At 40.6% G+C, this 13,591-nt stretch overlaps 1 protein-coding gene across 4 annotated transcripts in view; it reads right to left on the minus strand.

Moving 5' to 3' along the window:
* The window catches only part of DCLK1 (doublecortin like kinase 1), a 575,482-nt gene that overhangs the window by 18,281 nt on the left and 543,610 nt on the right, over positions 1-13,591 (minus strand). The window contains exon 17 of one of the 4 annotated variants that reach the window (XM_073583218.1): positions 7,349-7,422. The exons of the other annotated variants lie outside the window; for them this stretch is intronic. Within the exon in view, the coding sequence (XP_073439319.1) occupies positions 7,349-7,422 (74 nt within the window). The remainder of the gene's footprint in view (positions 1-7,348; positions 7,423-13,591) is intronic. 4 annotated transcript variants of the gene reach the window in all.

Below are 13,591 nucleotides of genomic sequence, written 5' to 3' on the forward strand. Positions count from 1 at the left end.
CTTCATGTTTGGATTCAGTTTTAGGGTTTGCTATATGTTTTCTTTGTGTGATCCATTGCCAAGACATGGTGGATTTTAAATATTTCAGTAGAATATATTTTATATTTTTCATCTATAACTTGACTTCACTAGCTGGATATTAGATGTCTTTTTCCCCTTTCCTCTGAAGATTATCTCAGGCGTGGCTCTGGCATTTTCATGAATGGGAAATATTTGCAATAGTGGACACTTATTGACTTTCTCTTCTTCCCGGTGTGCCTGTTTGGGAATCAGTGCATTCCCTCAGCTTGGTTATGATGGCAGCAAGAGATGAACTAATCTTTTGAAACTTATTTCAGGGCATATTCTCTATTTGCCTATCAGATTAAAGTCGGTCTGAAACTGAAATGTCAAAAATTGGTCCGAAATGTCAATGACGTGCATCACCCAATACATGACCACGTGAGACTCGGCACCAGAAGAAACGTACACCCATCCTGAAGACCGGGTAGCTCCGGGGAATATAAGGAGGTACGTGAGGCCTTAGGACAGGTGAGTATAACATTTTCATTGTAACGCCTTTGTGTCCCTCAAAAGAATTCGGATGGATTTTAGACTGTGAGCCCTCGCGGGCAGGGTCCCCTCTCCTTATGTACTTGTGTGTCCCTTGTCTTACACATGTTTATTATACTTATCAATATTTCCCCTTTTCACATGTAAAGCTCCATGGAATAAATGGCGCTATACAAATGCACAATAATAATAATTTAATTTCCAAAATTTTGGATTTGCAAAAATCGGAAGTTTTGGAGAGATTTATAACAAATTCAATTTTTTGCGAATCAGTTTACTCATCTTTAGCATTAATTGGGAATTGCTATATATTTGTATGTAAAATACATTAAGTAAAGCAAAGGTCTAAAAGAACATGTAATGAATCCTACTGTCTATTTATCACTACAGCCCCAAGTATCTGCTTTGCTGAATATAATAATGGAAACATAACCTTCCTATTCACTTTGCTTAGGCTCTGCACGATACCCAGGAGAGTCATTTGCCTCAAGGTGAATTGTGCCTGTAATTCCGAGCACTGAAAACTGTGTAAATAAGTAATGCCCTGCTCGTGGCGTAATGGTTTTTTCAAGACTATGTCCATTCTCTTAACGGTCAAAACAAAGCTTAGCAGTGTATATACTTTATCACAGAAAAGCCAGAGATTGAGTTTTTGAAAAGCCACCCTCAGCAGCTCCATGAAACGAATGGGATTGTCAGCCATGTCCAGGAGCATAGACAAGGTTTACATTGGAATGATGTGTTGTAAAAGGCTTATGTCCAAAGCTAATAGTGATCAGTGTATGTAAATGTCTCCCAGGCTGCTCTCGGCCACATCAATCTTCTCTTCACTGCCATTTATTTTGCATACATACAAAAGAAATATCATGTCTTTGTAGCAGAGCTAAATTTGTCCTTTTACCTGTCACCTCTGAAAATGCTATTTACCTTCAGATATACAGTGGGTGCCGAAAGTATTCAGACCCCTTTAAATTTTTAACTCTTTGTTTCATTGCAGCCATTTGGTAAATTCGTAAATTCAAAAAAGCTATTTTTTTTCTCTTTAATGTACACTCTGCACCTGCAGCTGAAAAACATCCCCCATAGCATGATGCTGCCACTACCATGTTTCACTGTTGGGATTGTATTGGGCAGGTGATGAGCAGTGCCTGGTTTTCTCCTCACATACCACTTAGAATTATCACCAAAAAGGTCTGTTTTCATCTCATCAGACCAGAGAATGTTATTTCTCATAGTCTGGGAGTCCTTCATGTGTTTTTTTTAGCAAACTCTAAGCGGGCTTTCATATGTTTTGCACTGAGGAGAGGCTTTCATCCGGGCCACTCTGCCATGGAGGCCCGACTGGTGGAGGGCTGCAGTGATAGTTGACTTTGTGGAACTTTCTCCTATCTCCCTACTGCATCTGTGGAGCTCAGCCACAGTGATCTTGGGGTTCTTCCTTACCTCTCACCAAGGCTCTTCTACGATTGCTCAGTTTGGCTGGATGGCCAGGTCTAGGAAGACTTCTGGTGCTCCCAAACTTCTTCCATTTAAGGAGTATGGAGGCCATTGTGCTCTTAGGAACCTTGAGTACTGCAGAAATTCTTTTGTAACCTTAGCCACTCTGAGCTCCTTGGCCAGTTCCATTGACCTCATGATTCTCATTTGGTCTGACATGCACTGTGAGCTGTGAGGTCTTATATAGACAGGTGTGCGCCTTTACAAATCAAGTCCTATCAGTTTAATTAAACACAGCTGGACTCCAATGAAGGCGTAGAACCTTCTCAAGGAGGATCACAAGGAAATGGACAGCATGTGACTTAAATATGAGTGTCTGAGCATTCGTTTTTTCTTTTTCTTTTCTTTAAATACAATTGCAAACATTTCTACATTTCTGGTTTTTTTTGTTCAAGATGGGGCGCAGAGTGTACATTAATGATAAAAAAAAACAACTTTTATGAATTTACCAAATGGCTGCAATGAAACAAAGATTGAAAAATGTAAAGGGGGTCTGAATACTTTCCGTACCCCCTGTAGGTGCAATCTACATTTAAACAGCATTTAAATCATGTCTATAAGGGCTTGCGTATTTTCAGTCCAAGTGTGGGGCCATGCACATGTTCAATTTTTTCCTTGGACAGAAACTCCATGTCGCTCCATGCATGACTTTGATCCAATTATCAGATCACACTCAGTCAATGAGTCCATGTCAAATATCGGACAGCACTCGGATGACATTAAGCAAACTCCGATTTCCGCAGCCTCACAAAATGGAGAAGATGGACACATTTTTTTTCCCCATGTTCTCCTCATCCGAGAGAATCAGATCACACTCCGATCTAACTCTGATCAGAGTTTGATTAGTGTCATTTGTAAATTCTCAGATGAAAGAATCTACAACTGTCTGCAGCTTCCATTAGGCTGGAGCAGTGGCTTCAGGAAGAAAGTGAAGTTATATTGTCCTTGCAGCCACTCGCTTCTAGTCATTGGGGTGGTGCAGAAAGCAGTTTTCAGTCACTACTCACTACATAGTGAGCATGGCTGTAATCACTCGCCAACACTGTGATTGACAGCCTGCTCTATTAATCAAAGTGCCAGAAAGTGATTACAGCAGAATATAAGAGATCAAATAGCAGTGTTCAGAGCTAGCTCCAGTCGCTCCTGGTAGTAGCAGGTGCAGGCAGTATGGCACAGTTGGTACCTGTCCCATATGGAGAGGGATCAGCTCCTAAACCTACCTATATACCTGCACCTGACATGTACATGAAAATAATATGTCGGGAAGGGTTCCCATGTTTTATGACATATCCATGGGATAAGCAATAATGGTATGATGGGCATGGTATGATCCACATTTTAGGACCCTCAGATTTTGTGAGAACCGGGTTGAAGGACCCCTCTGCAGATTTCAGTTGTGGATTAGTCTCTCCACTGAAGTCCGTAAGAACTGAAAATAGTTCTAGTTTGCTATTAGGCCATAAAAGTTTAACATTATCGTACCCCTAAGATTTCGGGACATCAATTGGACCTCGTTTATCAAAACTGTCTCACAGTAGACATGTCACCATAGCTACCAATCATAGAGCTTCTTTCACTTTTCAGAGGAATTTGAAGGTCTCGCGCAGGTCACTATGGGCACACCCATCTGTTAATCAGTATGGATAAATTACAGCCCATATGTTAACATTTGTTGCCCAATTAACTCTTTTGATGACTCCAGGGCAATACCATGAATATAAACTCAAACTCATCTGTCACTTATGAAGTCTTCAGCTAGAATGGAGTAAATTGGAGGACTGCGGGAAAGGTCTCTACCCTGTCTAATCATGTAAAAGGCTAAAACTGAGAATGGAGACATAGCAGATTGCATGTCACCATAGCTGCAACAGTATCAGAGTTGGTACAAATCGATTTGTAGGCCCCAGGCCAGCCAGGTTAGTAATCTCTGGCCACCAGACTGGAGCCCTGAGAACCGCCTCGTACCTTCTCGCATCTGCAGCTCTTATTTTGATTAGCTGGCCTGGTGCAACATCATCATCGCGATGTAACGTTGCGCGAGGATGGCTAATCAAAAGAGCCATGAATGCCGGAAGGTAGGAGGAGATTCTCAGGAGATTCTCAGTCCAGCAGCCACAAATTACTGATGTGGCCGTAATATTGGGTCCTGCAAATCGACTCCCACCAACTCTATACAGAATGTATATGGGCAAGTTACACTAGTTCCAATTATATTAAGAAATATTACTTGGACATGCCACCACTCACTAATAAGTGAAGATCTGACTGCTGGACTCACCAATACTCAGAAGATAGGCTCAGCAGCGCCATTGACAATAAAGTAGTGTGTTGGGAGTATCTGGTTGAGGCTGTTCACACATTTGACATTCATGATCTAATTACTGACTGAGAAGTCCATAATGGTTGTGGGTCTCCTGACCCAAACTCAACAGCCCCACAGGCATGAACAATGTGAGGCTGATGAGTTCCGATCAGGAGACCGCGGCCAGACTTTTTAAAGGCATAAGAAAAATAAGTCGCTGCCAGACTCCTCTCATCTCCCACAGTAACAGGTTGAAATCCAATAAACCTAACCTTTTTTCCCCTGACATCTACTACTGGGGAAGAGAGTAGTCCCATTCACATTAGACAGATGGCCAGTGTTACTGAAGTTGGCAGGTTTGCCTCACTTTCATCAAATTTGTAAAGAGCCCCTACCTGATAAAGGGGCTGTGAACCACCTCCAACCACAGGACCTTGGTCAACATCCCAGTGCCTGAATTTTCAGGGATCAATAATATCTTAATGTGTAACACTTTCTAATGTAATTTCATCTCCGTAAAAAAATTACCTTTAATAGAACAGCTCCCATTTTTCACTTTTTAATAACAACATGATACAGATCACAGAACATTATTGGCCTCTCGTTATATTGTTCTACACGCCACTACTGTATTAACCTAATAATAAAAGTTACTTTAATCACCATGTGCATTTGCTTAAAACAAAGGTTTATAGACACAAAGAATTCAAGCTCTGTATCGTACAAACAGAAACATAACTAAAATATATTGTATATATATATAGAGAGAGAGAGACAAACAGAACGAAGAGCCAGACAATAAACGGCAGACCATAACACACGGAAGTGACTGATGCTCAATGCATTGTCATGTTATGCATTGTTAGTCGTCCGGTTTTCGGTAAGGGTTGTGTTTTGTGTGGTTTAAAACTACAGAATATAAATATAATACATTACACACTGATATTCTGAAAATTAAATATGCAGTATACAGATGTAACAGAGCTGAGTTGGCAATTTGGCAACTTCTGTCCTATGTAGTACATCTACCTGCACAAATAAAGGTTATTAGGGGTTGTCTCATGTCTTCAATCAGTAGCGCAGAGCTCTGCTGACTTCTCCTCTTTACCCGGGGGGGCGGTGCGCTCTTGATTGACTGACAACTCGGACCGCGATGCTGTTCCAGTCTGAGCGCTCTCCAATATTGCCCACAGACTCCGCTTTTGCTAAGTGGAGCACAGGAGCACTGAAGCAGCCAGATTCTTCAGAACAGCATGTGAAAGTTCTAGAGGAAAGAGCTTGTAAGTGCTGCACTCTTAGCCCAGGAGACCTGCCTCCATGGATAGACTGCAATTGTGGCTAATAATTTACGGAACTGGTAGTAAACAATAGAATTAAAGGGGTTGTCCACTACTAGGACAACCCTTTCTTAAACTAAATGTTCAGCCCCGTGTCGGTACCGCTCCAGCTGTGTCAGCAGTTGCAATCCCGGGGCTGTGATGCGGTGTTGTAACGTGTGATGCCCGGTGTCCAATCAGTGCTGGCGTCATTGTCTCCGCCTTCGGACAAACTGAACATGAAGAGGAAGTCTGGGATCAGCTGCAACCCTGGCTTCCTCTTCATGTTCAGTTCGTACGAAGGTGGAGGTGACTAGTTGCCGGCATCACGTCACAACACCGCATCATAGCCCCGGGGAGAGCGAGTGCCGACACTGCGGGAACAACGCCGGCACAGGCAGTGAGTATAGGCTTTATTATTTTATTGGGCGAAACATTTAGTTTAAGAAGGAGTTGTCCTAGTAGTGGACACCCCCTTTAAAGGTCCCTTCCTGAACACAGGGAGGATCTTTACTAAGGCCTCAGTCACACATCCGTGATCATTCTCGTACCCAAACCACGGTCTGATTTTCATCAGTGTCAGTTTTTACCATCAGAGTTTCATCTTCTTTTTTTTGCATACCATAAGTTTTCTTAAATACATCCTATCAAATCGTGAAAATCGGACAGCACATGGATGTCGTCCCAGAGCTCTGCTCTCTGATGTTTTTCACAGACCCATGGAATTGCATTAGCAAATCAAAATCAGACATTCCTCTGCGTGCACCTTCTATAGTAGGTGCGAGTTCTATCCGTGATATACTCCTACGTGAAAACCTGACGTCAGAATGAGGCCTATGAGATAAACTACAAAGTTTCTTGTTTTAACAAGCATTTTGCAATTTTAACCACTCATAATACGACTAAGGGCTCGTGCACATGACCATATTATCGGTCCGATCTGGCAAAACATCAGATCGCATTCGGACCAACGTTAGTCTATGGGGCCGTGCACATGTCCGATATCTTCCTTGGACAGAGATTGTCTAAGGAAAAACTTGCTGCTAGACATGCAAGTTAATGAGTCAGTGGAAAACATCACACTGCACTCGGATGACACCCGAGTGCAGTTGGATTTCTATGGACTGACACAATGGAGATGGAGAAACTCCTTTCTCCATCTTCTTGTCATCCGAGAGAATCAGATCGCACCCTGATCAAATGCTGATCAAACTCTGATCAGACTGTGATCACAGTGTCAGTTGCACAATCAGCCGGATTCTCTCGGACGGTGGACACTACGGTCGTCTGTCCCTGCCCTAAGTCTTTAATAACAACTTCAGCTCTGCTACATCTGATAAAATCAAGATAGCAATTTTTCTTATATTTTTGTAGATATGGTTACTGCACCGCACTTTATTTGTATGTATACTGTCTTTTAAACCACAAGAGGTATTCAGCAAATATGTGATGAAGAAAGCTGGCCATGTCAGCGTGAATAATGGAAGAAAAAGGATGGAAAAGGCGGATGCGAAATCTCAACAGAGACTGAGATTATAACTTATAAAGCGGCATATGGACTGGGTATAAAAAAAACAAAAACTTGAAAAAAGCATGTTTATCCACTGAAGGGACTGGTTAATGGAGACTGCCAGCACGTCGCCATGGAAACACTGACTGTTGGCGCTGAACCATCTCATACCTTATCCAATACATTCCTGGCTGTTGGTAGTAGTCCAAAGACCCTGATCTCTTGATGGAAAAACCGTGGTCCAGCTGAGCAGAAAGAAATGGGGCAACTCAGTGGATCATCAATTTGGTAAAAAGATTGTATTTCCACATGACCCTGGTATAATATACGGTAATACATCATATTATCTATCCCCCCCCATACCCTCCATTGATCAGAGGGGTCACTACAACATCATACCCCTACTGAACAATGGATCATTTAATGTAATAATACCAAACAAAATGACCTACTTACTAAAGGTGTTACTCTTCCGCAATCTTCAACGTATTGAATCTTAATAAAGCAGCGCTACAGGAAAACTCATCCATTGTGTTATCTCTGATGTAATGCCTGAGGGGGCCGGTACGTGACTGCTCTATTTCATACGTTACACGCACTGCCCCCCTTAGGCCCTGCACTAGGCATAACACAGAATATCTGTTCTCAAGTGTTCCTTTACTGCCGACATCAAAATGTACATCTGGGAATTTGTTTTTTGAGTATGTATTACCGTACTATAGATCATTACTGTGGTTGTAGCACTAGGATGGAACATATTAGATCTTTTTAATTACAGTTAGATTATTTTCCAATATATAACTATACTACTAATATATAAATACACAACTAATAAAATAACTACCGTACTAATATATTATGCACTAATAGAAGAACTATAGAATTAATTTACCAATAAAATAAATATACTACTAATATAGCACCTTCTATACTAACAGAAGAACTACACTACTAATATAGTAACTAATACAGTATACTAATACAATAACTACACTACTAATATAGCACCTACCATACTAACAGAAGAACTACACTACTAATATAGTAACTAATACACTAATAAAATAACTACACTACTAATAAAATAACTACACTACTAATATAGCACCTACTATACTATCAGAAGAACTACACTACTAATATAGTAACTAATAAACTAATAAAATAACTACACAACTAATAAAATAACTACACTACTAATAAAATAACTACACTACTGATATAGCAACTACTATACTAACAGAAGAACTACACTACTAATATAGTAGCTACTATACCAATAAAGTAACTACACTACTGATATAGTAACTACTATACTAATAAAATTACACTACTAATTAAATAACTACACAACTAATATAGCACCTACTATACTAACAGAAGAACTACACTACTAATATAGAAACTAATAAAATAACTACACTACTAATATAATAACACCTACTACCGTATACTAACAGAAGAACAACACTACTAATATAGTAACTACTACAGTATACTAATTAGTCATTATGTTTCTGTCATTGGTTTCTATACTATACTATATACTACACTACCATACTAAAAAAATAATCACACTACAAATATAATAACTAAATAACCACTACTAATATAGTAACTACTGTATTTATAAAATGCCCTACTAATAGACTAATATACCAATAAAATAACTGCACTACTAATTTAGTTACTACTACACTAACAGAAGAACTACACTACTAATATTAACTGCTATACTAATAAAATAACTGAACTACTAATATAATGAAGTACTATACTAATAAAATAATTACATTACTAATATAATGACTAAAATACCAATAAAAACAACTTCACTACTAATATAGTAACCAACAAAGTAACTATACTACTAATATTGCAACGACTCTAGTACTATAATTAGAAATAACCTAGTAATATAATTGCCTTACTATAATAACAATTCTTCAGCTATAATTACATGATGAATAAGATAAACTGCTCTCTGAATATAAAACTTGCGCTACAAATATGACTACATTACTAATACAATAACAATTGATAGCATTAGTTCCTCAGCTTTGCAGTTAGTCCTTTAGGAAATTAACTGCATATGATCCTGATGGTCTGGACGCAACAGGATGCCCATGTTTTGTAACTGCGCAACATTAAAGGGGTGGTCCACCTTATTCTAACAGATGTATTTGGGGCATGATTTTCTGGTGCATACTAATCTATAAGTATGACATGTACTCCTCCGGTACTTGTCAGTACAGCCTTCCTCACAGACTGATCAGTTCTCTTGTTTTCAATATGGCCGACAGTGGAGGACGTGACCAGTCCTGTCCATTAGCCTCCTCCGATTGAAAAACAGCTTTACCATGTGCATTTTTGTTTCTGCTGGAGGAGGCCGAGTCAGTGGGTGGACATATCATTAGTGCAACGTGGGTAGCCACAAGTGGGCCCAAGAGGTAAGGGGCACACTTTCACCTTCAAATCAGCAAGAAGGTCCTGCCATAGACACAGAGAGCTCTCCTGTCTGTGTCCGCCACTGGCTGATCATGGACTGGTCTGGTCACATGCTCCTCCATCATTTTGTAGACATGAGGTCTGTAGAAGGCGATACTACAATTTACAGGAGCATAACCTGTAATACTTATATATTAGTCAGTGCCATAACATCATGTGCGCAACACGTCTGCTGGAATAAAGAGAAAGTTGACAACCCCTTTAAGGATTCCATCATAGGAAAAAAAACTCATTTTGTCACAATTCCTATTGCTTAGAAATGCTGATGCATTCCAGTTAATGTGTCCAAAGATGTTTTTTGGAAATAGTATAGCTGGGGGGGAACATTCTTGTAATTAACCATTTGAAGGCTGGCATCTAGAATAGGTTGATGAACGTGTGGTCTTGTCTGGATCTATCATACACAAGCGCTAACCTTCCTCATGATGTGACAATGGTTTAATGCTGCCACCTACTGGTCTATCGTGTCATTGGCCTATTGCAATGTCAGGTTCATATACTGCAAAAATTCTACTACATTTAGAGGCGTTTTGCGCTAGAATCTTGGTGTAAACACCAAGATTAATTTTTGGAGCCAATTGTCTTTTCAATATGTCCGTATGTCTAGATATTGTTATCATGGCTCCTCCAGGTAATATTTTGATTCCCTTCTCACCCAGCATGGAAGTCTCTTGTAGGGTCCCTATTGACATGCTTGGCACATGAGGATCCGGGCAGTGGGGCTGAGTTTCAGTGCTCGCGTGTCCACGGTCTCTAGACACTTCAGGTGGATGTTTTAGGAAACAATAATAAGACAGGTTGTCTTTAAGAGATTTTTGTCAACATTATAAATTATTAAAAGTTTAAAGTGCTTGTAAAAAAACAACTTTGTGATTTGTCTTTTATAAAAATCCTCTTCGATTTAAAGAATGGGGGGATTTTTAAGTCTATAGTTTACTACTTGTAGTCTAGGTTACCGGCCACTGCTGCAGTCTATCAGCATGGGCTAGTCTCTTAGGGTATGTGCACACGCTGCGGATTCTGCTGCGGATACGCAGCGGTTTTGGCTCTGCGGGTCCGCAGCAGATTCTGCTGCGTTGTACAGTACCTTAATTTCCTATGGAGAAAAAAACCGCAGTGCACATGCTGCAGATTTTTCCGCGCGGATTTGCTGCAGGTAAGGCTATGTGCCCACGTAGTTTTTAGGTTGTGCGGATTTTGTTGGAAAATCCGCAGGACAAAAGTCCTGCGGTTTATCTGCGGATTAGCCTGCGGTTTTGCCCTGCGGTTTCACACCTCAAAATGATAAGATGTGAAACCGCAGCGGAAACCGCACAAAGAATTGACATGCTGCGGATTGTAACCCGCAGCAAATCCGCGTGGAAAAATCCGCAGCATGTGCACTGCGGTTTTTTTTCCCATAGGAAATAAATGTACTGTACAACGCAGTGGAATCTGCTGCGGACCCGCAGGGCTAAAACCGCTGCGGCTCTGCAGCAGAATCTGCAGCGTGTGCACATACCCTTACAATCTGCAGCATGTCAATTCTTTGTGCGCTTTCCGCTGCGGTTTCACACCTTATCATTATGAGGTGTGAAACCGCAGGGCAAAACCGCAGGCTAATCCGCAGATAAACCGCAGGACACATAGCCTTAGGCATCAGAAAGCGCACAGCTCGGACTAGTGGAGCAAAATGGTCCAAAATGACAAATGGTGGTAACATCGGAAGCCAATGCTCAAAGGAGAGTTGGATGAAACCATTGAGACTCAAAAAAGTTACTGTCATATATTTTTTTTTTTAAATAAGGTTAAATTATTTTTTTTTGAAAAAGTGTATCTATAAGGCTACTTTCACACTAGTGTTTCCTGGAGCTGCGGAGGGATGCGCACGGCCACCGTGAAGCTCCGCCCACGGCCGCACCTCCTCCGGTCAGCTCCGCCTATGAATGCATGACGCTGTATGCGACCTGCATACCCTATCTTTAGCATTGGGTGCACAGGTATGCGTTTGACGGCGCATACGTCCTTTTGATGGTGCGCCGACCTGCGCCAAACGCACCGTGTTGCATTTTGGTGCGCTCGGCGCACCGTCAAAAGGGCGCATGCACCGTCAAACGCATACCCAATGCTAAAGATAGGGTACGCAGGTCGCATGCAGCGTCATGCGCCCATAGGCGGAGCTGACCGGAGGAAGTGCGGCTGTGGGCGGAGCTTCACGGTGTCTGTGCGCATCCCTCCGCAGCTCCAGGAAACGCCAGTGTGAAACTAGCCTAAGATAGCAGATATGGCACCTACTATGAGTCCCAACCACTAAAGAGAGGGTTCCAAGGGGACATATTCCAAGTTTTGCTATGGAACCTCATGCATTATCTCTTCTCTGTGACTTCATTTTAATATTATTCCAGTGAAATCACTACATTATTCCTGACCTGTGCCGACATAACTTGTTTTGTTTTCTTTGCTATGAGGTAGCAAGTACATTGTGCCATTTGTATGTGTTATTCTTATGTTATAAATTCATGGAAATATTATTCCCCCACTGTGACACCACTTTCTGTATAATTACTATGCTGTAGTATCAGTAAGTTATCCCTGTATTGTGACATCATTGTGTAAATTATCCATGTGCTGTGACATTACTGAATGTATTATCACTGTACTGTGACATCACTGTCTTTATTGTCTCTGCACTGTGACATTATTATTCCTGTGCTGTGACATTAGTGTCTTAATATCTCTGTGCTGCAACATCACTATCTTTATTATCCCTGTACTGTGACATCACTGTTTATTATCTTTTTGCTGCAACATCACTGTGTTTATTATCCCTGCACTGTGACATCTCCGTGTTTATTATCCCTGTACTGTGATATCTCTGTGTTTATTATCTCTGTATTGTGACATCTCTGTGTTTATTATCCATGTACTGTGATATATCTGTGTTTATTATCCATGTACTGTGACATCTCTGTATTTATTATCCATGTACTGTGACATCTCTGCTATCCCTGTACTGTGATATCTCTGTGTTTATTATCTCTGTATTGTGACATCTCTGTGTTTATTATCCATGTACTGTGATAGATCTGTGTTTATTATCCATGTACTGTGACATCATTGTGTTTATTATCTCTGTACTGTGACATATCTGTGTTTATTATCCCTTTATTGTGACATCACTTTGTTTAGTATCTCTGTATTGTGACATCACTGTGTTGATCATCCCTGTACTGTGAAAGCACTGTGTTTATTATCCATGTACTGTGATATATCTGTGTTTATTATCCCTGTATTATGACATCACTGCGTTGATTATCCCTGTATTGTGACATCACTGTATTGATTTGCCCTGTACTGTGACATATCTGTGGTTATTATCCCTGTACTGTGACATATCTGTGTTGATTATCCCTGTACTGTGGCATCACTGCATTGATTATCCCTGTATTGTGACATCACTGTGTTTATTATCCCTGCACTGTGACATCTCAGTGTTTATTATCCCTGTACTGTGACATCTCTGTATTTATTATCCATGTAATGTGACATCACTGTGTTTATTATCCCTCTACTGCGACATCTCTGCTATCCCTGTACTGTGACATCATTGTGTTTATTATCTCTGTATTGTAACATCACTGTGTTGATTATCCCTGTGCTGTGACATCACTGTGTTTATTATCCCTGTACTATGACATATCTGTGGTTATTATCATTGTACGAGGGGCGATCCAAAAGTAATGATAATCGGTTATTTCTATTGCACACAGAAATTAAAATAAAATGTTTTCTTCTCTCTTAGGTACCCACTAGTCCAGGAAAAAAAAATCACTTAAATAGGCCACGATTCCCGGGAGCTACCTTCATTTGAATATGAACTGCCAAGGAGTGAACATCAAAATGGAAAAAAAACGAGCTCAGAGCTGT

The sequence above is a fragment of the Dendrobates tinctorius genome, unplaced genomic scaffold (genome assembly GCF_039654945.1).
Source record: "Dendrobates tinctorius isolate UK_male_01 unplaced genomic scaffold, ASM3965494v1 ptg000075l, whole genome shotgun sequence".
Classification (NCBI taxonomy): domain Eukaryota; kingdom Metazoa; phylum Chordata; class Amphibia; order Anura; family Dendrobatidae; genus Dendrobates; species Dendrobates tinctorius.